Source organism: Penicillium arizonense (genome assembly GCF_001773325.1).
Source record: "Penicillium arizonense strain CBS 141311 chromosome Unknown PENARI_contig009, whole genome shotgun sequence".
NCBI classification, from domain to species: domain Eukaryota; kingdom Fungi; phylum Ascomycota; class Eurotiomycetes; order Eurotiales; family Aspergillaceae; genus Penicillium; species Penicillium arizonense.
This window is the reverse complement of record NW_019173286.1, coordinates 837,311-861,501: the sequence shown is the minus strand read 5'-3', so window position 1 is coordinate 861,501 and position 24,191 is coordinate 837,311. Positions and strand designations below refer to the sequence as shown.

At 48.5% G+C, this 24,191-nt stretch overlaps 9 protein-coding genes across 9 annotated transcripts; 5 read left to right on the top strand and 4 right to left on the bottom strand.

Annotated features, from left to right (window-relative positions):
* Position 1: 1 nt before the first annotated feature.
* Positions 2-2,289, top strand: PENARI_c009G08618 (fungal specific transcription factor domain-containing protein; the record flags this gene model as incomplete). The annotated part of the gene is made up of 4 exons (XM_022631961.1): positions 2-213; positions 267-754; positions 808-1,721; positions 1,771-2,289. The coding sequence occupies 4 exons, from the start codon at positions 2-4 to the stop codon at positions 2,287-2,289; spliced, it is 2,133 nt and encodes a 710-aa protein (XP_022488420.1).
* A 180-nt stretch (positions 2,290-2,469) lies between these two features.
* Positions 2,470-3,456, bottom strand: PENARI_c009G00863 (uncharacterized protein; the record flags this gene model as incomplete). The annotated part of the gene is made up of 1 exon (XM_022631728.1): positions 2,470-3,456. The coding sequence occupies one exon, from the start codon at positions 3,454-3,456 to the stop codon at positions 2,470-2,472; it is 987 nt and encodes a 328-aa protein (XP_022488375.1).
* Positions 3,457-3,983: 527 nt separating this feature from the next.
* On the top strand, positions 3,984-5,882 carry PENARI_c009G01656 (uncharacterized protein; the record flags this gene model as incomplete). The annotated part of the gene is made up of 3 exons (XM_022631752.1): positions 3,984-5,645; positions 5,704-5,803; positions 5,875-5,882. 3 exons carry the CDS (start codon positions 3,984-3,986, stop codon positions 5,880-5,882), a joined length of 1,770 nt encoding a protein of 589 aa, XP_022488339.1.
* Positions 5,883-6,480: 598 nt separating this feature from the next.
* Positions 6,481-8,304, bottom strand: PENARI_c009G06480 (uncharacterized protein; the record flags this gene model as incomplete). The annotated part of the gene is made up of 6 exons (XM_022631896.1): positions 6,481-7,244; positions 7,298-7,717; positions 7,770-7,852; positions 7,902-8,015; positions 8,085-8,155; positions 8,206-8,304. The coding sequence occupies 6 exons, from the start codon at positions 8,302-8,304 to the stop codon at positions 6,481-6,483; spliced, it is 1,551 nt and encodes a 516-aa protein (XP_022488274.1).
* A 2,477-nt stretch (positions 8,305-10,781) lies between these two features.
* PENARI_c009G00103 (arylsulfotransferase family protein) lies at positions 10,782-12,648 on the top strand (the record flags this gene model as incomplete). Its single annotated transcript, XM_022631700.1, has 2 exons — positions 10,782-11,273; positions 11,338-12,648. 2 exons carry the CDS (start codon positions 10,782-10,784, stop codon positions 12,646-12,648), a joined length of 1,803 nt encoding a protein of 600 aa, XP_022488319.1.
* Positions 12,649-13,239: 591 nt separating this feature from the next.
* PENARI_c009G05759 (sterol desaturase family protein) lies at positions 13,240-14,298 on the top strand (the record flags this gene model as incomplete). The annotated part of the gene is made up of 1 exon (XM_022631870.1): positions 13,240-14,298. One exon carries the CDS (start codon positions 13,240-13,242, stop codon positions 14,296-14,298), a length of 1,059 nt encoding a protein of 352 aa, XP_022488366.1.
* A 1,360-nt stretch (positions 14,299-15,658) lies between these two features.
* Positions 15,659-17,176, bottom strand: PENARI_c009G03761 (alpha-L-arabinofuranosidase B; the record flags this gene model as incomplete). Its single annotated transcript, XM_022631819.1, has 1 exon — positions 15,659-17,176. The coding sequence occupies one exon, from the start codon at positions 17,174-17,176 to the stop codon at positions 15,659-15,661; it is 1,518 nt and encodes a 505-aa protein (XP_022488176.1).
* A 2,305-nt stretch (positions 17,177-19,481) lies between these two features.
* Positions 19,482-20,160, bottom strand: PENARI_c009G12511 (uncharacterized protein; the record flags this gene model as incomplete). Its single annotated transcript, XM_022632083.1, has 4 exons — positions 19,482-19,549; positions 19,623-19,719; positions 19,798-19,969; positions 20,039-20,160. 4 exons carry the CDS (start codon positions 20,158-20,160, stop codon positions 19,482-19,484), a joined length of 459 nt encoding a protein of 152 aa, XP_022488133.1.
* Positions 20,161-20,506: 346 nt separating this feature from the next.
* On the top strand, positions 20,507-22,093 carry PENARI_c009G07280 (T6SS phospholipase effector Tle1-like catalytic domain-containing protein; the record flags this gene model as incomplete). Its single annotated transcript, XM_022631915.1, has 3 exons — positions 20,507-20,639; positions 20,701-20,715; positions 20,766-22,093. 3 exons carry the CDS (start codon positions 20,507-20,509, stop codon positions 22,091-22,093), a joined length of 1,476 nt encoding a protein of 491 aa, XP_022488282.1.
* Between the last annotated feature and the right edge of the window lie 2,098 nt (positions 22,094-24,191).

Below are 24,191 nucleotides of genomic sequence, written 5' to 3'. Positions count from 1 at the left end.
AATGCTCGTGGAAGATTACGGTCCCATGAGGCCTGCCTCAACTGCAGGTAAGAAGAGCGAACAGCTTATCTATTGGAGTGGGCCTGATGTCATACAGGAGAAAGAAAACCCGATGTCCGGCCGAGAAACCATCCTGCTCGAGCTGTGTGCGCCTGAATCAACCATGCCTTTATACATCGATATCGCGAAGCTCCAGGGGTGGACCATCTGTATGTACGAAGAATTTAGTAATTGATTGAGAGCTAACTCTCTCCGCAGGACGATAGGCTCGCTTTCCTTGAAGAGAAAGTCAACCTCATTCTCAGCGGCTCTAGGCCAACACAAGACATTCAACCAGAAAAACCGCGCGATGGAGGGAATGGAATTTCCGACACAACTTATTCAACGCGAGCGCCTTCGAATGAACCTATTAGCGTTGTGCACGATCCTTTCTTCCTCGGATTTGGCTATGAGGACTCGACTTCCCAACCATCATCATCTGCGATCGCCAAAGCGATCGATCTTTACTTTGAATATTGCCATCGCCAGCCAATTTGGTGTTTTAATCGTGAAGAGGTCTCCGATCCAAGCTGTCTTTCGGAAGAGCTTGTCTGTTGCCTTCTGGCGCTGACTTCGCGGTTTTCAAGAGACAGGGATCATTTAGAACATTATGGCGACAGTGCAAGAAGCTTGGTTATGCTTCGCATGGCCAATGGCACGGTGGAACTGGAGACCATCGAGAGTCTTTGTCTGCTCGCCTATTCTTCGTTCTTAGGTATGGATACAAACTACTTGTGAAGTATGTCGCAGCCATTGACATTATTCTAGATGGAAATATTCATCTCGGTCGCTTCCATCTCGGCCTTGCATTACATCTCTGCCGGTCAGCAACGCTGGATCTGGAATCGTCATATGTCGGCGAAGGTCCTATTACTGAGCGCAAGAAGCGTTTGTTTTGGAGTCTCCAGTGTCTCGAGCAGTCCTACGGGCAGCAAAACGGGTTCCTTTGTGTTCCATCTGAGATTTTGCGTGCATTCTATGTGTCATCGAGCAGCGACCGGATGGGACAAAGTGAGAGCGAGGCAAAACCTCCACCACTCCCGACCGACGATCTGGGTTGCTTGACCTCATCCGATATAGGGATTTGGAGCTTGGCAGCTCACTTCGGCTGGGTCTGGAGCAGAGTACGCACATATGTTTCCGATTGTGCGCGGAACAGATTGAAGGAGCCCTGGAGAAATGACTCGATGTATGCCATGGTGCTCTCCGACCTTACAGAAATCGAGAACAAACTTTCCCAGTGTCACCGTTACGATTCGGTTAAATTCTACGAGCGTACGGCAGAGGAACTGGCAATGAATCGAGATTACTGGGCTCCTTGGCTCAAGTTGCAATTCACCTATCATTGCATTCTTACCGTTCTCAACCACCCCTTCCTTTACATCATCGCATCACAGTACAACGACAACCTTGCAATTCCTAACGCCTTTTGGAGACGCTCCTCTGAGCTGGTTCTCTTACATGCCACCTGGCTCGTCCGCATGATAGACATGGTTTCGGAGAAGAAAATGCGATTGATCGATCCATTCTTTGGATACGCCGCTGCCATTGCAGCTACAGTGCATCTGTACTATTGCTGTGCTGCGGATCCCCGACTCAAATACAAATCCAAGGTGGACTTTACAAAATGCAGAAAGTTCCTCAAAACGTTTGTGAGCTTCTCGTCTGCCTGTGCAGTCTTGGTAGGTTCTTTTTCCGGAGTACTTAACGGGCAAGCGCTGAGATCAACAGGATCAAACTTTGGACAAGATGACGCGGATTGCTTCTGGCTCGGAAGATGTCGATTATGACTGGGAGCCTGAGAAAATTCATCTCAGTATTCCGTTGATGTGGGATGTCCTTCAGGTCAACTGTAAACCCAAGCCACATGAAGTGTCTACAGGCGGCTTGTTACATCCATCATTAACTCCGACCGTTTCAACAGAAGAGGCGGATGACAGTCCCACCTCCACTCTAGAGGTCATTGTCGCCATGTCTCCGAATGTCACCGTGAACACTGCGGATGGCGGTCAAGCTGCCCATATGCCTCCGAATCTAGCACGCACTTCGACCGCAAATTATTCACCAGACTTGGGCGTCGGCGAAAAGCTACTTGCACCAGCTGACAGTCTAATGACCAACACTCCCTGGCTATGGGCTGACCCCTCACAATTTGTTGACCTGGAAAACAGTGTGGGATACACAGATTCAGAATCGGCCTTCGGCAACATTGAAGGATTTTCCACATGGTGGGACTTTGGAAACTTATAGAACTGATAGGTTCATTGATATCTACTACGGCTTCACTGTGTCCTCAAGCCGTAACTCCCGTCTCAACATCCGACACTCCTATCCAAAGCCCCTTGCGAGATGCCCCTTTGCGAAAAAAAAGCCCCCTAACAAACGTCAGATAAAGACTTGATGCCCATGCGCTTCCCCAAAAGATCAAGATCAAGCCGCCGCGACCGTCTTCAGCTTCTCCTGCAAAGCAGCAAAATTCCTCTTCATTGCATTCTCGGTAAACTCAGCCCCAGTGACCATCGGATACTTCTTCAGCGGCCCCTGGATCAAAGTATCCTTACAAGGCTGGTTGAAATAGGCAATGCTGTACCGATCACCAAAATAGTCCCCGGGCTCACACGGCGCCTTAACCCGATGGAAAGTCGACTTGAACCTGTCGTCCGACCACGACATAAGCAAGTCCCCAATATTACAGACAATCGCCTCCGTGCTCGCTTCGACTTTGGTCCATTCGTCCCCTATCCCGAATTCAGTGACCACCTCGCGCCCAGGACAGATCTCCAGCCCACTCTGCCCTTCCTTTTGAAAGAGTAAAGTCAGAAAGTCCCAATCGGCATGTGCCCCTGCGCGATGATATTCTTGCCCGTCGGATTCCTCCGGCTGCGAGAAGTAATGAAGTAGACGCATGGTTGTCTGGGAATTTGGCCGTGAGATGCCGTGGCATTCGATGAAGAATGTTTCGGGAAAGCCTAGCCCGCGCGCGAAGCAGCGCATTAGGCGTTCGGATATTTCCTGGACGCGGTGCATGAAGGTGAGGCTGGTCGTTTGGAAGCCGGGTAGGTCAGAGTCCTTGATCCACAGATCTTTCATGTTCTCGCCGAATTGCAGCTGGTAGGATTCTTTACTATCGGGTTTGCCGGTTGATGGGCGGATTTGTGAGTTCTTCTCCCAGCCGACGTTGTTCGCGTTCCAAGGTACGGTTGCTTTCACGTTGTCTGGTAGGTCGAACATGCTCTTGGATGTTGCGAACATTGCTTCAATGTCTTCTTTGGAGATGCCGTGGTTGATCACCGTGAAGAATCCCACATTTTCTGCGGCGTCGATTAGTTGGGTAGTTATTTCTTCTATCCGGTCTTCGAAGTCGTGCATGGAGATGCGTGGAATAGCGCGCTCGACGTAGCGAGTTTGGGAAGACATTTTGTTTGTTTGCTGACAGCCACAGGATCAATTTGCGAGTAATGATGTGTGCGTGTTTAAGGTGCATCGAGGAGCATGTGAGGAACTTTATAGGCAAGTTACTGTCATACAAGCTCGTCCGAAGGGGCCATAGTTGGGCTGATCTGCATCCTCGGCCGCCCTCGGCCGAGCTGATAAGGAGGGACTGGATATGGAGCAGAATACTAGCGACGAGGGACTTTTTATTCTTAGCTGTGTTTTAATATATGTAGATTATGGTATTTCTTAATAAATAACTTAATTAACATCCATTATTCTGTCATAGTTATGTTTAGATGGCCATTGCCACAGTAGTTGGATATTCAACCCTGCAAAACCATCGGGGCTGAGCGATATGCCATAGGAGAAATAAGCCAATGATAACATCCCATTTGACTCGATCCTACCTAATGACATTGTGCGCTTTCCGATAGGCAAAACTAATAATTACCCGATAACGATAAACCCCAGATATCCCTTCCCCCATCTTTTGTGCCTCGACACTAATCATGAGCTCGGGGATATATCGGAAGCGTCTAGCTTGTGTTGAATGTACACGTCGCAAGGTCAAATGTGACAAGATCCTGCCATGTCGAAACTGTGCCAGAAAAGGTATTTCGTGTACTCGACCGCGAGACCGGAGTTCTCCGGTCTCAAGTATCGAGCATACTGGCAGACAGGATGAGGGATCCTTCACCAGCCCTACTGCTGAAGCACTGGATATTATTCAACGGCTCGAATCTCGAATCAAGCAACTTGAAACGGAACTGGAAGAAACCAGGGCCAGGGAAATTCAGCAACCAACGCCGACGGTCAGGTCAGCTTCTACACCCAGATTACCAACGACACCTTCACCCAGAGCAGTGCAAACCTCTACTCTTGATCCGGGAGATTCATCAGGGGAGGTGGAAGACGCAGCAACAATCCTCGAGTTTCTAGCATGGGGACGTCGCAAAGACCCAACGTACCAGGACGCAATCATCCAAAACAGTAAGCCGGATCACTCGCCAGGAGATGTGACGGTCGAAGATGAAATTGACTACACACGTTCCCCTGGATACATGCCTTCATCAATATGCCAAATGCTTCTACCGACCCAGCCAAAAGTCTACCAATTAGTCAAATATCATGTGGACTGTCTACTCTGGTACCACGGCGCATTGCACGCCACAACATTCATGCAAGAACTCAGCGAGTTCTACAACGAGCATAACGGACAGATCGATGCGCCAGGTGTAGATTTACAATGGGTAGCTCTTCTCTTCACCATCCTCACAGGGTCAATGACCTGCGCGCCCCGTAGCGTCGCTCAATCCTGGGGATTCCACAGCGAGGAACAAGATACTCTATCAAAGCGCTGGCTGAAAGCCAGCACAACATGCCTCCAACAAGCAGAATACATGGCATATCACTCCATCTATTCCGTGCAGGCCATTGCAACTCTCACAATCTCCGCACATATGCTCGGATACTCAAACGGATTATCCGTCCTACTCGCCTCAGCCGTCCGCATCGCCCAAGGACTCGGCCTCCACCAACTAGGAGAAGAAAAAGAAAGAAACAACAACAACACAGGCACAAACAATCTAATAAACCGCGAAATCGGCCGACGAGTCTGGTGCCAACTCTGCATCCAAGACTGGTTCTCAATCCCCTTCACAGAAAGCTACCTCCTCCACCATCAAGGGTTCACAACACCCAAACCCCAAAACAGCGATGATAACATGAACCCCCTTCCAGACCACACTCCAACAGTAACCAGCTATTCCCGTCTCTTCTACGATATCGCCGCCCTAATGCCAAACCTCCAAGACGCCATCTCGGCCTCTAATACCCCCTACACAAAATACGAACAAGTCCTCAAATACGATCGCAAGTTGCGGACCCTCGCGACGAAACATTTACCCTATTTTCTCCAGAATGTTCCCCTGGACCCGAATTGGCCATGTTATGCCCCGTGGGCGCGGCGCAGTCTGGCTATTAGTTCTGCACACAAGGTTATCATGATCCATCGGAAATTCCTCAGTGCTAGCTTTTCGAATCCCTTGTTTGTGTTTACGCGGAAGACGTGCGTCGCGGCTTCGAGGACTATTATTAAGGAGCAGATGGAGGCTGTTAGGGATGGGGGGCCAGTACTTTGGATTCATCAGGCTTTTAGTGTTACGGCTAGTGTAAGTGCATGATTCCGGGTTGTTGGATGGTGTTTTCGATGCTAATGAATGAGTACAGATCATCTTATGTCTAGATCTTTTTCATCAGACTGGACCGGAGCGCGAGTCTTCGGAACATAGACGGCTTATTGATGGCGGAATTGAGATATTGTCTCAGTGTCAGTCGGATATGATTGCGAAACGGGGTGTTTCTTTGTTAAAAGCGATGCTTGCTGATGAGCAGTGCAAGACATCTGAGCGAAGTCTTATTGTGGGAGTGCATGGACGAAGAGATGCCTGCCACGACATGTCTGGCACGCAACGGTGCAATTATTTGAATATTCCGGCTATCATTCGGACTTTTTATCAGCAAGATCATGCTTCGCTGATTGGGAAATCACGGCGTTCCTCGGAGATATCTGAAGTTGGACGTTGGCCTGAGCTGATAAGGGATGAATCTGTGACTACGCCTAGCGTTGAATTATTGGCATCTCTTGGGTTGGACTGTGTCGGGGGATTGGATGAAATACTCAATATGGCAGCGGACTATATGAATTGAATCAGTTGCAACGCCTTGTTATCATGGGAGGTTAGTGGATCTTGATATTGTGGCCCCTTGTTGTAACAATGGCACTGCGGTAAATTTTCGTCTCATGGCTCTACAATTATGTTCATTCCTAACAAGTATATCCAAATGCCAATTAAATATCATAAATACGCAAAATGCGAAGGGCTTGCCCAGACAATACGTACGCGCGATTAGCGCGGTCCCAAACGTTGGATATATGCAAGCAGGCCAAAAAAGAAAAAGCGATCCAAAATCTCCAAAAAAAAAAAAAAAATGGAGAGTGCGGGTTTAGTCAACCTTCCGAACCTGTGTCACGGGTGCCTTGTAAACACGGCGGCCGTGAAGAATGTATAAAGCAATGGCGAAAATGACCACAGCGCCAAAGACAAGGATAGACCAATTCATACTCACGAGAGTTGGGTTGTTGGCAGTCGGGAAGAAGGTGAAAATAATGGCGAAGCAGAGCCATGCCAGGGAGAAAACATTAATGGCCAAACCGAATGAGCCAAGCGAGAAGCGCGCTGGGGGGATACCACCCGGTTGGAAACGAACACGGATGACCGCGGCAATTGGTAGAATGTATGTCGTGAAGAGAGCGGCAATCATAACGGATGCGACGGCGTTGAAGGCGGCAGTAGATCCGATGTTGATCAAGCTCAGTAGCACGGTGATGATGGTCGAGACCAGCACGGAGCAGACGGGGATCTGGGTTCGTCGGTTCACATGCGCGAGCTGCTTAGAGAAGGGCAGGGCCTCGTCGCGGGCGAAGGCGAAGGTCTGACGGGAGACTGTTGCGAGAATGCCGATTGCACTACAGACTTCTAGGACGAGGATGATGGCGGCTACGCCGTTGGTAGCGGGAATAGAGCCAGTGGCGCGTTGAACTGCGGGGAGGAAAGAGAATCCACTGGCAGGCGCGAGGATGGCATCTGTCAAGGGGCCCATGTTATATAGTAGAGTAACCAGCATGACGAAGCCGAGGGCACCGTTGATCAGGGCGGTTGAAACCATGCACCACGGCACAACCAAGGCAGCGTTCTGGACTTCCTCGGCTGTTCACTATTAGCGATTATCCTAAATTTGCCAAGCGACATTGTTGACTTACCCATATGCGTCGCGGCATCCGGGCCTGTCCAGGAGAAAATGGGGGTAAGCTGGCCTACCAAACATGCCAGTCCCACACTTGACCATCCGCCGGAGTTGGTGAATTCCTTCCAGACGGTTTCATCAGAAGCCTTTCCGGGGGACATAACCCACATCAGAACGAGGACAGCGACAAATCCACCGAGATGAATGGCGAGGATGAGACCCTCCATGGGAGGGAGGATCTTGTAACCCCAAGTGTTGACCACAGTTCCGACAGCAGCGATAGCGATGGTCAGCAGGGTACCGTGCCAGCGCTCATATCCATACACCCAGCCGGAGGGATCTGAGTAGTTGAAGACCAGTAATCCTTGGATCAAGGTACCGCAAAGGAAACAAATGCTCGCAAAAGCGGCCTGCCATCCCAGAACCGAAAGCCATCCTAGTGCGATATTAGCGCGACTCCAGTTTATAGATCGGAAGTGTGGTCGAACCGGTGAGATAACTCAAGAATCGCTGGTACCTGGGCCAAGCAAATTCACTGACCCAGTGGTACTGTCCACCGGATGTTGGCGAGCTAAACCAATGTTAATTTCCATGCGCGCAAGGTGCGTATTTGTACTTACATCGACGCGATTTCGGCCATGGACACGACCGCGGCGAAAAATCCCACGAACGAAGCAATGTATACATAGACCATGCCCGCTTTTCCACCATCGACAAGACCATAGGTACTCGTGCTGCGCGTCCTCCATTATTATGGCTGTTCCATGTCGCATACCAGTCGCGGTCGCGTGGGCCAAACTCACAGTAAAATGGACTCCCATGTGGCCATCAACGTCGTCGTGAATCCCAAAATCGAATAAAATCGGAAATTTCTCTGCCGCTGATCAGCCCTCGTCCCACACTTCCATTCCAACATGTTCGCACCTTGAACTGCTGGGTCTTGCCCAGACGCTGCATGTCCCAGTCATCTTGGGTGGTCGCGTCGAGGCCGACCTCCTGGGACATCAACTCCTTGTCTCTCATTGCGTAGGGTGTTAGGAGAGGGGAAAGAGAGAAAGTGAAGATCGCAAGAGCTGAACTGGGAAGGGGGAAAATTACCAATCAAAGGGGATGAGTGGAGCTTGAAGTTTATCTAGATTTTGCGTGCATTCAGGCATACATGTACATGTACATGTAACGTTAACGTTATTACCTCTTCCTGCAGTCTGGGATCTACCATGTGCAGAGATGTTCTATGTTCTCTATGGGGCTGTATCGCTGTATCGCTGTTCATAAGAACCTTTTCCCGGGTTTGGCCTCAAATCACACATTCCATTCGGTCGGGAAGGCAAAATGCCGACTCCACCGCCACACTCTTCACAAAGTTCAGACCGCATAGCTCGAACTGAATTAGATTGCCCGTGGGGTCAGGAGTTAACTTTCCCGCAAATGATAAATGTCTCATCATGCAGCCAGCACACAGTCCCACTCACAAACCGCTCGGGGTCAAAGACTCCTGAATAGGACCAATCAAGTCGATGTTTCAGGTTCATGATTCGGGATGACCCGTCACAGATGGAGTTGTGGCCGAAACAAGCTCGTAGAAAAGGGATGCATAAATACTGGTGGGATCACAACTTGGCACGGACTCGCGAATGTTGATAGATCAAGCAAATATTGGAAGAGTCGTGGGGTGTACAATCAATAGTCGGGATGCGTCGGAGACAATGGCAGCCAAGTGACTTGGCAGCTGCATACCCCTGTCTGATGTGCTGTGTCTAGGCAACGAGGCACCTGTGATATTCCCAGCCACTTACCGCGTGTTGCATTTACCCCTGTTCCCTGTTCCCTCGTGGTTTTGGTCCCGTCGGCGAATTGGGCTCTTTGGTTCGAATCTCCAACGCGTCTGATGTATACGCAGAGCAGACGACATTCCTGCGGAGATAAGTTTCGATAGGGTTCATGAATATGTATACAGTGCCATGAAGCATTGAACAGTCTCTACACGAAAGAAGCGAGGATGCCGTTTGATATAATGTTTTTGCCCATTCTTGAGTGTCTCGGGTTGTACTTGTTCAAAAATATGGGTTAATCATTGTGTGGGAGTGAGAAAGGGTCTAACTTATGGCCTATGACTGTATTATTGTAATAGTTGCTTTCTCCGCTGGCAGTCAAGAATTATCGCAACTGGTTCGACCTCTACATCCAACTATTTGTGTGTATACGCCGTCGCCCTTATTACAAACACATGGATGTTACAAAATCAATCTGATTGTATCAATAATCGAAGAACATTCTCTTTTCCCGCATCTCCGGACCGACATCCGACTCACAGCGGGCTCGGTCGCAGAAAAGACGTGATCACAGTCAGGGCGCACGATGTTGGAAACCGATGGCATGAAATAGCCGTGCCTAAATCTCTGAAGTCTCTACGGTCGGCACGATCGGTCAGAGCTACCGAGAGATGCCGATGTCTCACAGCTCGGCAAGCCAAGCGACTAATTTCTTAGAATGAGACATCAACCACAATGCGGATTCAAACTTCAATGATCTGTCTGGGATACACAGCCTTATGTCTGAATTAGAAAAGGATTTAGGAGGATAAAGAAAACAAAAAGAACGGGATTTAGCATAACCCAAAAGAGATGACGCGCCGCGCCATGTATAAACGCGTTCGCAAAGCCGCGTTCGCAAAGCCACGTCCGCAAAGCCACGTCCCCGTGCACAGGCTAAAAATAGTGCTATCAGTGAAGAACAGTCAACATCTTATCATTAGTGTATTGCGTGGCAGCCACCTACCTCGATCAATTATTGGATCCGAAGTACTCGGCTTTTCTTCGTCGATGTCTTGCCCATTGGAGACGACTAACCGAACGGAGATATTAAGTCCGATTGCCGAGCGGAGCGTCGTGTTCGTATTCTTAGTTCTGTAGGATTTGAACTACATACAGTGTACAGTGTATAGCATATTCTGAGTCTGGTACAGGGTACTCGATGAAATCCCTGCCCTTTTAGCCTGGATCCAACAATTCCTCCTTATCTGATTGGAACAATCTTAAATGGCACATCAACGCCACATCCCGCCCCAAGGACGAGGACGCGTGGGCTAGTGGCGTTGCAGTTCCTCGGCCTTGAGGGGCACGACAGAGATGATCCTCGAGCGTTTCTCCTTACTGGTCGACTTGTGGAGTTTGGTTTAGCCACGAGGTGATTTAGCGGACTATCCAACCGGCAGAGACTCTAGTCTCTGGTTGGCGCAGCCACGATTCTCGAAGGAAAATCGATCCACTAGAAGCTTGGCGGACCAATATTCTACTATGAGAATGCCGTCACCTACCGAATCAACATACGCGTCCACTCCCGAGTTTCCACTGTCCGTGCAGCCAAGAGTATCCAGCAGGGAGTCTCTGCGCCGAAATTGAACGTTGACCCGTTCAAGCGGGAGTAATAATGATGTCCGCTTTATATCCCCCTTGCCCGTTTCTCCCCTCGATATCTCTTGTTTCGTCCGCGATGCGCCAATGTTCTTGTGGAATTCTTCTGGCCTGCGTCGCATGAGCTCCTGGCTCCGCGGTAATCGCCTGAATTATCTTCCTATCCGATGGATCGCCCTGCTTGTTGCTGCCCTGGGAGGCGCAATTGTCTTCTATATATTTGCCGTCCCACAACTTCTTAGATTGCGCTTCCGCGCCGGGTTGAGTTGGTATGACCTAGGTGCTCAAGGGCTAGGTCCGACCAAGGACTATGTTTCTTTCGACCAGGAATCGCCAATTGTTGAAATTTCCCCACCTGGTGCGCAATGCGATCCGAGATATACCTTCCTTGCGCCTCGTGGCGATTCAGTCGCCCATCCGGGTCCTATGATTCTGGATTCTGCTGGTGAACTTGTGTGGACAAAATGGAATGGGGGTACGACACAGGACTTCAAAGTACAGCGGTACAAGGGCGAGGATTTCCTTACCTACTGGCAAGGTGATACAGATGACAACTATGGCCGGGGATTGTGGTACATGGTAGGACAGACATTGGAATTGGCTCGCCAGAAGCTCAATATACTAACCTGCTCTTGGTATGTAGCTTGATTCTACCTATAACCAAAGACATGTCGTATCACCCGTCGGCATGTATGACGGCGATCTACACGAGTTCCACATCACCGCCAACGACACCGCACTTCTGATGATTTACGACCCTATAGTGGTGGACCTGAGATCTGTTGGTGGCCCCGAGCTGGGATGGATATACGACGGAGTGTTCCAGGAAGTCGACCTTGAAACAGGTGAACTTCTGTTCCAGTGGCGCGCATCCGACTATTACTCCCCAAGCGATAGTTACGACCCAATTGGAGACACCGGTACTGGACGCACCTCAGGATACGACTACTGCCATATCAACAGCGTGGACAAGGACGACCAGGGCCGGTACCTGGTATCGATGCGACACCTCCATACCATCGCCTGCATAGACGGAACCACCGGCGAAGTTTCCTGGTCCTTGGGAGGAAAGAAGAACGACTTCACCGATGCTTCCGACGGAGCCGCCACCGATTTCGCTTGGCAGCACGATGCCCGCTGGCGAGGCCCTAACCGTCTCAGTCTTTTCGATAATGCCGCCTATACCAATGACGACCCCTCCGCAGTAAGCCGCGGAATGATCATCGACCTGGATATGAACGCGCAGCAGGCGACACTCGTACAATCCTACGATCACCCGCAGGACATGATGGCCGTTTCTCAGGGAAACCTGCAACTGCTCGATACCGGCAACGTCCTCGTGGGCTGGGGTCACTCGGCTGCATACACCGAGTTCTCACCTGAGGGTGAGGTAGTATGCAATGTGCACTTCGGCGCCTCGGCTTTCTTCACCTTCGGCCGGGTCGTCTCCTACCGCGTGTTCAAATTCGACTGGATCGGTCATCCTACATCAACGCCTGACGCTACGCTCACCCCCGACAGTGTCTTCGTTAGCTGGAATGGTGCGACGGAGGTAGCTGCGTGGCGTGTGGAGGCATGGGATGGCGTAAGCTTATCCAATATGACATTCAGCGCCGTCGACGAAGTTTCTCGGTCTGGGTTTGAGACTGAGATTCCACTTGTTCCTGAGGTGGTTTCTTTCTTCCGCTTGCGAGCTATCCATGCAAATGGTGATAGCCTTGGTGTGACGGGATTGCTTCAAAGGTTGCCTGCTTCGGCAGCTGGAAGTTCTTCGAGGTCTTCTGGTTATTCGTGGGCCACGTGGACTATTGTGATTGTGGCTTTTGGATGTCTTGTTTGTGGTGTTTATTTCGCTGTCCATCGTCGTCTTCGCGGTATATCTCGCTCTATTGGTCCTTATCAGTTGGTTGCATATAAGGAGGATGAAGATGAACATAATCGTCTGCCATTATAGGACGCCGGCGTCCTGGATACCCCCCACTGGCATTTTGTATATACTCAGACCTGCATACGCGGTATATATTTGTTGGAAATATGCGTTCCTATTGCAGTGTATTGAAAGCGTTGTCATTATATTTTCTGTCTCTTGTCCAGGAAATGTAAATTATATTATCCATCAAGTATTCAGCCTTTCAATTTCCTTGATTGCCACACAGCAGCATTATTACCCCGCGGATAATGAATAAGTTCCGTGAAAGTCATGCTTATCCAATAAGTAGGAATCTTCCCCGCATAGATGAAGTAGATATCCGGCAACCGAGGCAGACGGCTTTATCACAAGTCCAGACGATCCTCCACATCAGATGAGACCAGCATCCCCAACATTCTCTAGGCGAGATTCTAAAGCCCGATCAGGCTTTGTTGATTTGTCTACAGTGATAGAGTTTTAAATTGTCGTCTGCCTAGGCTTTTGTGCGCTGGCGATCATGACTTCACATGTAAGAGTCGGGTATAAAACTTTTGCTAGCATACGGTGTATAAGAACTTCTATTTCTGCACGTAAGATAATGTATAGCACTCAGATGAACCTTGACTTATGATCAAAATGTCTACTCAGACAATGACCACCAAGCGAAATCCCGCAGACTCCATGGTGTCTACCTGGCGCCATGACCGGTCCCAATGGAGCTTCTGGCACTGGATGATCGAACTCCTTGGACTGCATCTCATCGATCTCGATAATGAAGTCCCCGTTTTCTCGAAGAAAGATAAAATCCCAGCCATACGGGAATGGACGGTTCACCTGTGGATTCTACTCCACGCTATGATCCCACTCGCCCTTCAACATATCTACACGACCTATACCGGCCGAAACCTGAGCCTCATTGGCGCCTTCGCCCTATATTCCAGCTTTTTCAAGTTGAATGGTATCCATGAAATGCACATTATGCGCCGCCTTGGCCAAGTCTACGGCTTCTTGGATGGCGACAAGCATCCACGAGATGAAATACCTGACGTGGGTGTTGGAAAGGTTATACGGGAACTCATTTCAACCTCCAGTCTCCGCATGGTCATGGCCATCTTTCTTACCTATCAACAGGGTGAGGCACCAGCATCACTGCAATGGAAATGGCTTCCCTTGGAGATAGGCCTCTACAGCATCACCGTCGACTTCTGGTTCTACTGGTATCACCGTATGATGCATTCTGTGGGACCCTTGTGGAAGTTCCACCGTCGACACCATTTGACGAAACACCCTAACCCCCTGCTCTCTGCCTATGCCGACCACGAGCAAGAGTTCATGGATATAACGGGTATCCCCCTCATGGCGTATAGTACTCTGAAGATCCTTGGTTTGCCTATGGGATTCTACGAATGGTGGATCTGCTTCCAATATATTGCGTTCTCGGAGTTTATTGGGCATAGTGGTCTCCGGCTTCATGGTGGTGCTCCCTCTACTGTGAATTGGCTGTTGGAGTTGTTTGATGCAGAACTGGTCATTGAAGATCATGATCTCCACCATCGCTATGGTTGGAGGAAGAGTCACAATTATGGCAAGCAGACTCGTCTTTGGGATAGGATGTTTGGGACCTGTCATGAGCGCATCGAAAGCGTTAAAGATAATGTTGATTACGAGAATCGTGTCACAATGCCTCTTCTTTGAATGTGGGAGGTGGCGTGGTAGTTTGAGATAGATGAATTCAACAAGTTCCCCCATTGATGTCTGATCCTACGCTGTCTAGCTAGATAGATGCCATGGCAAGGGTTCTGATACATGACTACAGAGAGTCATTGAATGCCTCGGCTGTAATGCGAAGGCTGGTAACTCAGGGCCACATGTCACATTCTCTCTCAAGCTACTGAATCCAAACATTGTGGCTGACATCCTCCTATCATGCGGAATAAATCCCTACGACCAGTTTCCCTGAGTTCCTCCTCATCTTCCCCCATGCCTCTTTTTCTTAGTGATACTTCAGTGGGATAAAAAAGCGCTTTGATGTTTGCAAGACCCTCTGGAGCACCCTCCAACGTCTCCATCCGATCCTTTGAGACCCGGTCTTTAGTATACCCACCTCCAAATATATGATCCAGGCATCATTATTTCGGCCAATGAAAACTTTTCCGGCCTTATCATCGCCCAAGGTAATGCCAGTGTCGTGTAAGGTGGCGAGATTGAGTACTTCGTGGCCAGAACACTGGAATTCAACATGCTCGTGCATCAAACCATGCAAGATATGATATATCATTGGGAAGCGATAGACTGCAATGTCAATCCCGGAGAAGCAACACCACGACACGATGCCAGACTCGTTTCGAAAGTACATTTGCAATGAGCACCCCCGGGGTCCTCTTACCTAAGGCAACACCAGGAACGGTTCGGATAAATCTGAGTCGCATCAATTTGACCGAAATAAGCGGGCCCCCTCATTTCGATTTACAATACCCAGCAGGTGTACCATGATGGGGCAAACGGGGACATGTGGTACCTCACATTTGATAATCCAAGCATTGTTTGTGTTTGAGTACTGCATTGCAGGCTGGTTTAGATGGTGCTGGATTTATCTGTGTGTTTGGTTGCTTTTTCTCTTGTTTCTTTTGTCATTTCTATCAAGATCTGGGGTTGCATCTACGGTGGGCCTTCTCCATATCAACTCTACAGTACTAACAGTAAAAGGTCTAACTGCCGGTGAACTAGTGCAGTCAGTCTTCGGCATCAATCTCTAACTTATAAGAGAGATGACCTATCAAGATTCCTCAGATAGAAGCCTCAAATACGAGCCGAATCTGGAACCTAACAGCTCAACTTGATATTATCTACTTTGGTTCAGTTTCATAGACCTATGTATAAATTGATTTGCACTATGTTAAGTTACTAACGAGGCCTGGTATCTACAAATAGAGCTCCACGGTGGCTTGCGCAACCCTGGCAAATTATCATGTATCACCCAATATTAATTTCACAGGATGAAGTAGGAAGAGAGCAAGGCTCGCTTCCGCAACATGTCTGGTAAGTGAACCAGAGTTCAAACAAAGCCGCTGCTAACCACAAAGCTCACGTCATCGTTGAATGACGTGGCAGAGTCGAAAGTGTGGACACCGCCGTTGTTCGCAGCGTAGAGTACGTTGGTGTAGTGACGGAAATAGCGGGTGGGGTAGTTCCAAGATCTGATTGAGTTACCCTGACCGTTGAGGCCGGTTTGCGGGCAGAATGTAGCGTCTTCGTGGAACTGCTTTGTGCCGTCATTGGCATTGAGATAGAATACAAAGTCCGAGTGCCGTATGAAGCTGCCGGGGGTGTCGACCGACTCGAAAGAGAAGCAAGCGCTATTACCAAGGCCGGTCCGAACTGTCCAACTGGCCTGCTGCTTAAGAGCGGTGGTGCTGGATGATGAGACAACTTGGGTGTTAACCGTGGAGCCGGTGTGTGCGATGTAGCGGGTTGTGTAGCCAGAGGTCGTTGCGCGCAGCGAGATTGAGGAGCCAACGGTCAGTGCCGGACCGCTGGTCAGTGAAGTGACAGCGTATTTGGCCGCTACAATGTTAGCCTGCACCGAGTTCTCGGTGGCATCAGATGGATATCCGGAGGTCATCACGCCCTCGTAGAAGGTGCCCTGGGCACCGACACTGTTGTCACCGCCAATTCCAAGGATGATAGCACCTTCTTTGCTCATCGGGTTGTAGCCAGACGCGGTAGGGCGCACGCCACTATAGTACGTTGATAGCGAGCCGGACGCAGCGTTACCGCCCTTGATTGCCCACTTGTTTGCTCCGCCCTTAATAACCGCATTGACGAACCGATAGGAGATCGACGGGTCCCCGGCGTTGTTGCCAGAGCTGATACCGGAGAACAGACCGTTCTCAAGATCGGCCATGATCCAAGGACCGCTGCCAGCACCAGAGCCCCAGACAGTGTTGTCACCATAGTAGATAGCCTCCATGTGGCCATTTCCAGTATCACGACTATTGGTCTCGGCGTTGCCGTAGTCGAAGCAGCAGCCACCATTGTAGTGGGTTCCATCAAGGACCGCGTACATGCCCTCCGCTGCATCGCCTGTAGCTGAGCCACTAACAGCATTGTTACGGTAGCCGGTGCCGGGCGAGATGAAGACGCCGTACGCCTTCTTACCGTTCAGCGTGACCGGTGCACCAATTGCGCTGGCCAGATTGTCGTAGCCATTGGCCTCCGGGCCACTGAAGCCACCAGGTGGAGCCTGAGTGAGGTGATTACCGCGACCGGACTGATCATAAATGATCGTGATGAGGCAGGTCGTCCCGGAGCAGAAGGAGTCTTGTGCGGCGGCGTTCGCGACACCACCAGCGGAAAGAGGTGCTATATCAGCCGTGACACCATCAGAGCCACGCTTCACCTGGTAGAGTGGACCGGTGAAGGCGCTGTATAGGGCACGAGTGGTGCTGTGTGCGGCGATACAGGGCGTGCCGCCGGAGGAGTATATATCGCAGGGCCCAGCGGCAAGTGAGCCTCGGGCAACAAGTCCTAAGACAAGTACCCAGGCACGCTCCAGCTTTAGTTGGGAGAACATCTTTGATCCCTTTTTTTATTAGATAACAGTGAGATAGGCACTCCCGTGAGCGTTCAGAACCGGCGATGAGATACTCAAACAGGCACGAAGTAGAACAGGCACGTCTAAGGGCTGCAGTTCCTAGCCTCCCTATTTATAATGCTTCTTTAATCTCTGAAGATGTCCATAAATTGAGAGCGGCACAACGCTAATAGTGTGGCCGGAATTCTCCTCCAATAACTATATCAGTATACATTAATACGAGACAAGATGGGCACATTTTAGTCTTTACAGGCTCGGTTAATTTCATATATCAGAAATTATGCCTTTTGGATCAAATTAGACTTGTCCTGCATAGCATTATGTGGGGTGCATTCGAAGCGGCCCCCGGTTCCCCCTGTCGAACTCGAGATGTCGTTCTGCAGCGTTGCACAAACAGGGCCATGTGACACACATAAGGCTGCTTCTCACAAGGATCAAAGGCAAAAAAACAACGTCCGTCTAACTAAATCAGGATCGGCCAAAAAGTGTGAAATAAAATTTCTCCGGCCACGAGAACCGATTCAAATGCAAATTAGCCGATCACTGTGACTAGTCGACGTGAGCATACTAGGTCAACTTAAAGGGCCAAGCCCAAATTCTGTGTTTCGCTCCCCCACTGCTTGGGATTATGAAGCTTTATCAAGCTTTATAAATCCACCAAGAATATTATTTTTTGCTATGTTTGGTTCTACTTGGAGCCCTCGTATTTCTAATTCGTTCAATTTGCTTTCCAATAATTTCCTTAGTAAGGAAACTGGCTAAATTTTCTGCAATGCCTTTTCAGCATAAGTATACTCGTCGGGGGGCTAATCAAGCATATTGTGCCACCGGGCTTTTTCCCATTTCATACTGGGGACAATTAACCGAAGTAACCAACCAACGGATTTGAACATCACATATCTATTGCTAGACTAGAAGCAAACAAGCCTAGCCAACGTAGAAAGTGGCGCCGGAGTAGGCCGCTTGTGAACTTTATTTGCAGGAATCTTACGCCCACGAGGGGTAAATGTGAGGGGGATGCGGGGCCCCGGACTAAAGGTCTTCATCAGCACAGTCAAATGGTGCACTGGAAAAGGCCTTCGGGCCAAAGACACAGCCTCTTTTTGGTCTTAAACAGTTCCGATCCAGGTCTGTCGGTGAAATCTAATCATCTGATCTACGTTTCTGCATCTTTTTTTTTCAGTCCAATTCGACCTCTGTTCCTAATACTCCGGGATCCCCGGGTCTACCTCGGAATATTTCCAATCTGTTAGAAAATGCTCATATGCAGCAAGTGTGCCTTGGTTCCTTAAACTGCGAGTTCGGATCAGAATGAGTCGGGACGGGCCGCTCCACGCGGAACCAGGTCATCCTCATTTCCAGGCAAATAGGCACAGTAAGCGATAGCATTGAAAGCTCTTCTCTAGGGTTGATTTGGTCTCGATAGCACCAAAGCCTTATTTTGATGGTTTCAGAACCCCGATTGAAGAAGAGGACACTACCCGTTATTACTTGATTACTCGCATCCGGTAGCTATCATTCTTCCTACCCTACGCATTCTCGGCCAAGCCTCGTCCAGGTTTTGGTTCCTCGAATACACCCTACCATTTTATTCTGTGTAGTAAGTGAGTGGGCACTGAATTTGATGGACGTTGACACCTTCTTTCTCCATTTTGGTTCTCAAAGGGCCGCCGGACTATAGGAACCGCGGCACCTGTAGATTAGGGCTCTATTCCATCTTGTTCGGTTTAACCGATATGCATACTACCTTTGCTGAGTCACGATATATTACAGTATTTACAGCACCTGCATGAATTGGAGGGAAGAAATTCCTCAAGCCAGCTTCATAAGGCTCTTCCTTATGGCCGATAAGTCGCTGCGGTCAGAAAAATATCCCGCATGTGCCACGCGATTTGGTTTATAAAATACGTTTTAATATGCACTCTGCTCTTGAGGGGAAGTCATAATTGATTATGCTCAAAAATAGTGTTCCCTATGTTATGCAAGGACTCAGATTCTTCCTACCTTCCGCCAACCACTCGCATTTCACAGGACCAAACACCGTGGAAGGCGAGCGAAGGACATAGATTCAATACTGTGAGGTGAACTCTTGCTTTACATGAAAATCCGATTCATGACATTAATGGAGATTTAGAAAGAGTGATTTTGTTCTTACGAACAATGGGACCAATATAATGGTCAAGGTAAACAAGTCGTTTGTCTCACCCAGCAGGCACCTCTGGGTGAAAGCAGGGCCGTAGTTCCCATGAGATCTTACGTTGAGGTCAAACACAACATCTTCACGTTACTGCTTAGCTAATACAATGGCTCCTGGCAAAGGAGTACCTTTGTAATTCGGCCCCAGGATTTTGTCTGCACGAAATATCAGTCCAAAAGCATTTACCCCAGCTTAGGAATAATCAATAAATATATCGACATGAAGCACCCTTTATCAGATGAACGATACGTTGCATCTTCACACGCAGGCTTAGAGGCACATAGATCCGCACATGCCTTAGCGTCAACCACATAAGCAAAACCAACTGATAAGGATATTAGCAACTAGGACCTTATATACGGAGGGGAAACAACATGCCATCTGGCCCTAGATTGGTTGTCACATCGCAGTACACTTTGTACGAAAGCCCATTCTTAACATAGAGTTTCCCATCGTCGGCTGGGCAAGTCGGGTTGTTGGTAGTTGGGGTTCCCGGGACACAGTCCGCGGGTTGATAGATAGCCCGAGAGGACAACAGCCCGATTGGCCAGTTATTGTGTCGGTATACCTTTTTCCTATAATTTATGTCAGTTATGTCATGCTGAGAATACCAAGACAAATGTAAATGCTACCCACTGACGCACGAGGGACAGTTGCTGTCATAGGGGGAGATACCAGGGCAAGAAGGGTGATTTTGTATCATAATCTCCTGACTGAATGACAGCTTAGTGATCAACGGAGGGAAGTTCTTCTCCCACTTGAACATGGTGGCGATCCTGTTGCTGTGAGAACATCATTCAGCAACTCCGTGCATGTGTCAAAATGACCCACCGTTCAGCTGGTGAAGTGGAGTGTGGCGTTATAAACACCAATAAATGCCGCACAAAACGGCAAGAAACTTAGTCTATGTCGATCAACGATAGTCTTTGACGTGTGACCAGTTATAACTGGTCTTTTCAGTTGCGGATGTACATGTTCATACAGTTTGGAGACGCACGGAATCCGTCGATCCTTCGTTGAGCTACTTAAATATGAGAACCCCCCTTTTATAAAATTTAGAACCCCTTACACAGCTACTCATGTATTTGGACAGTGACTGAACAAAAAAAACAATGACTTCCTTGCCACGCGCTCCGCAGATTGTGCTTTGCTTTGATGGCACTGGAAACACCTTACGTGCCGATGGCAGGGAGAGCAATATTTTGAGGATCTTCCGAATGCTTGACCGGACAGATGATCAAGATCGTACGCTTAACCACTGTAACAAAGCTTTGAAAGGACTCCCGCTCACTTAATATGTGTATAGATTGCTACTACCAACGTACGATTTTCCATGAATGAACTCTCCGAATCAAACTCACAAAAGATCAGCTGGAATTGGAACCGACATTAGCGCATCCTCCCTCGCAGGCTCAGCTATCCGAAATGCAAGACCGTGGAGTAACAAGGCACTTGAACTCGCACTTGGTCATGGTTTTGACAGTCATGTGCTAGGTGGCTATCGATTCCTCATGCGTCACTATCGGTCCAATTCCAACGTGCACATCTTCGGATTCTCACGTGGAGCATACACCGCGCGCATCTTGAATGATATGCTTGACTGGGTTGGCTTACTGAGCGCGGACAACGAAGAGATGATTCCATTTATCTGGAAGGCTTATTTCGAGTGGAAGGTATACCGACAAGAAAGCTCTTACGAGCTGCTTAATGCCTACCGCGAGAGTGTTTGTCGTGGAGATGTGTCCGTGCACTTCCTTGGTCTGTTCGATACCGTCAACAGCGTTGTTGACCTTGAGACTGTGGTGGAGGAAGACGACCCTTCAAGCAGAATTATCCGACATGCTGTCAGCACCGACGAGAGAAGAGTCAAGTTTCAGCCACTTTTGCTTTGCCGGAAAATGGCTACGGGCTCGGGGGGAAAGAAGCGTTCAAAAGATTATACCTCATTTTCTGCGGTCAAATACCATTCGAACCCTGAACGTCTCGTTGAGGGTCAAGACATCCGTGAGGTATGGTTCCCCGGCGGTCATTCTGACGTTGGGGGTGGTTGGAAATTGGACAAGAGCGAGCGGTTTAGTCTCAGTCATAATCCATTGGTTTGGATGGTTGATGAAGCACGAAGAGCTGGGGTTCAATTCAACCAAGAGAAACTCCAGCAATTCTTTTGTGTTGAGCCTAATGCATCAATTTCAATGGAATCAGCGGGCGTTCGGGAAAGTCTCAAAGCTGAAAAGGATAAGACTTTGTCTGACACCTCCCAGGATGGAGAGACGCGTCCGCAATCTCTGTCTGGGGCCGCATTCAATCGCTCCTTGGAAGATTCCGCGAAGGGATTAGTTCACGATTACCTCAAACGGACTCTCCAGGTTCCATATTCCACAGTCATTCCGTGGGGAATTATGGAATTTGTCCCCTTCAAACGTTTGACCCTCCGAAATGATGGGACGTGGAAAGTGACTCGATGGCCTTTATCGATGGGTAGGATGCGAGGTATCCCTATTGACGCTGAAATCCATGTTTCTATGATACGGCGAATGCAAGCCAACGACACCTATCGACCAGCCAACGCGATCCTTGGGGGTGGTGGTCGTGGTCTCACCAAAGCCCCGCCAGAGTTCGGGATAGGAGAGTGGAAGGTCTACAAGTATCCAGACGACCCTCTTCGTGAAACCTACATACTCAATAGCCAACTGCGGTAACATAATCCGGTTTTTTATCATGGCACGCCTGCCCCCTGTGTCTAATCTCCATTGCTCAAATGCCTTATAGACACGCGGGCAATTGGTCTCTTTATCTTATTTGACAAATTCACAGGCAGTTTCGATCGCCTGCTTAAACATAGATGGAGATGGTGCGAGGTTAAGGACTTACTCTAAACTAGCGAGACCAGTCATTGCAAGACCTGGAACATTATGTGTGCCTAATCATTTACTCGAAAATACAACAGGAGTCGTAAGTTTTTCATGCCCCCACGGTATATGATCTAGATGATTAACCGAGGCACTCGATAAAGGGCAAAAAGGAGGTGAAAAAGAGAGGTCAAAGTAGGGCGAAGACAATGCATGAAACAGAACACTCGCTTCGAGGCTTTTGTATAGAAAGTGTCTAATACTCCATGGCACTGTATCACATCTATGACCCCTATTGTAGGATCCAAGGTTCCTGCCGTATGCGATCAAAGTTTAGACATGCTATTAGTCAAATTTACGGAGGGAAGCTTTTCTTTTTTGGGGGGAGGGGTGGTTGGAAGAGAGCAGAAAAGCAAGATTTGGAAAATGAAAATGCTGGGGGCTGGCAATTGAAGGTTATTAAACAAACTATTTGATTATTTTACACTTGCTCATTCCACTGGCCTGGCCTAACAATGTAACCTATGGTCATATTTTAGATCCTTAGAACATGCTGACCTAAAGTCTACTAATGAGGATCGTGAGGATTTCGAGGAGTAAAGAAGTAGTAAATGGTGGAACACAAGGGTGCATTTTCTTGTGGAGATTATCATTGCTCAGTCAACGAACTGCAGCAAACTGGGTCGTTTGATTAGATCGTGTCAGCCAGTTGGGCTGGGCTGGAAAGTTTCATTAGCAATATTATTTGCTTTACTTAGTATCTCAATAAAATCCGATAACCTCACTCATGCAAACGACTTTCGAGGCCATGGACGATAGCGACTGAGAAAATACGGGTTGGAGTTGCATGCCGGATCCATGGATAGTATGCTTAGTTGGCAGTATCTTTTTTGGCTTATAATGTCATACATTACGGCATCTTACATCAACTGGTTTCCTGGTCTAGCGGTTATGATTTTCCGTTAACAATTGCTTCAAGCAAGTGTTCCGGAAAGGTTCTGGGTTCGATTCCCAGGGAAACCATTTTTTCGTGTTTTTGATCTAGTATCTTTCACGTCTTATTTAGTGTTGTTTTGGTTTCTTCTGCCTCTCTCTTTCATTTTTCCCTTGATTATTTGCAGGCGCAAATCAAGTGTCTTCTGTGAGTTTTCTTAAAAAAACACAGGTTTGTTGAGGTGGTTCGCTACCGAGGCAGATATATATTTTTGCATAGCATAAGCTTGGTAGTAGGCTCACCAACGCAGCATTTTGCAAAATTATTGGTATTTCGGTTAAAACAATTACTTCTGTTTTGTTCTGTTCCTGTTATCTTATCCAAAAAGTTAGACTACCTGGGCCATTGCGTCAAACACCTTTATTAGTCGTTCTGTGGTGGAAAACATTTTCAGACTTGGCGGTAAGAGAATTACAAAAGTGAATGGAGACTAGCTGGGTCAGAAGGACTTTCCAAATAGCGTACGCTATTATACATAAGATATGAAACAAGCATGGCCGCTTGGAGTTGTATTGGCTGATAAGTACGGGCGGGGGGTACCGGTGCATACTGCAGACAACATTTGGATCAGCGTAACGGCAATGTTGCAGCATAGCGTCACTAAGCTATGATTAATTTGGCAAGAGATCGTCACAGATCCAATGAAAAATCTAGTAAAGACATAAAATGGTACCGCGAAGAATATAATTCGAGTAAGATTGCCTAAGAAAGCAGAACAATAGGGCGAGCCTTTCACATAGTATCATCATCCTTGTTTAATAATTCTGCGTAGGGCTGAGTTTGATGAACCTATTTGGATTTGTAGATATAGTTCTGACAGTCGAAATAGCCGAGTGAGCATACATTGGCAATCTCTAAACAGAAAATTGCACTAGTCGAACAAGTATCGTAGGAGAAACAAGCCCCTGCTGTACTATGCCCCGAAAGGGTGAAAGTAAACAAGGAAAAGAATGG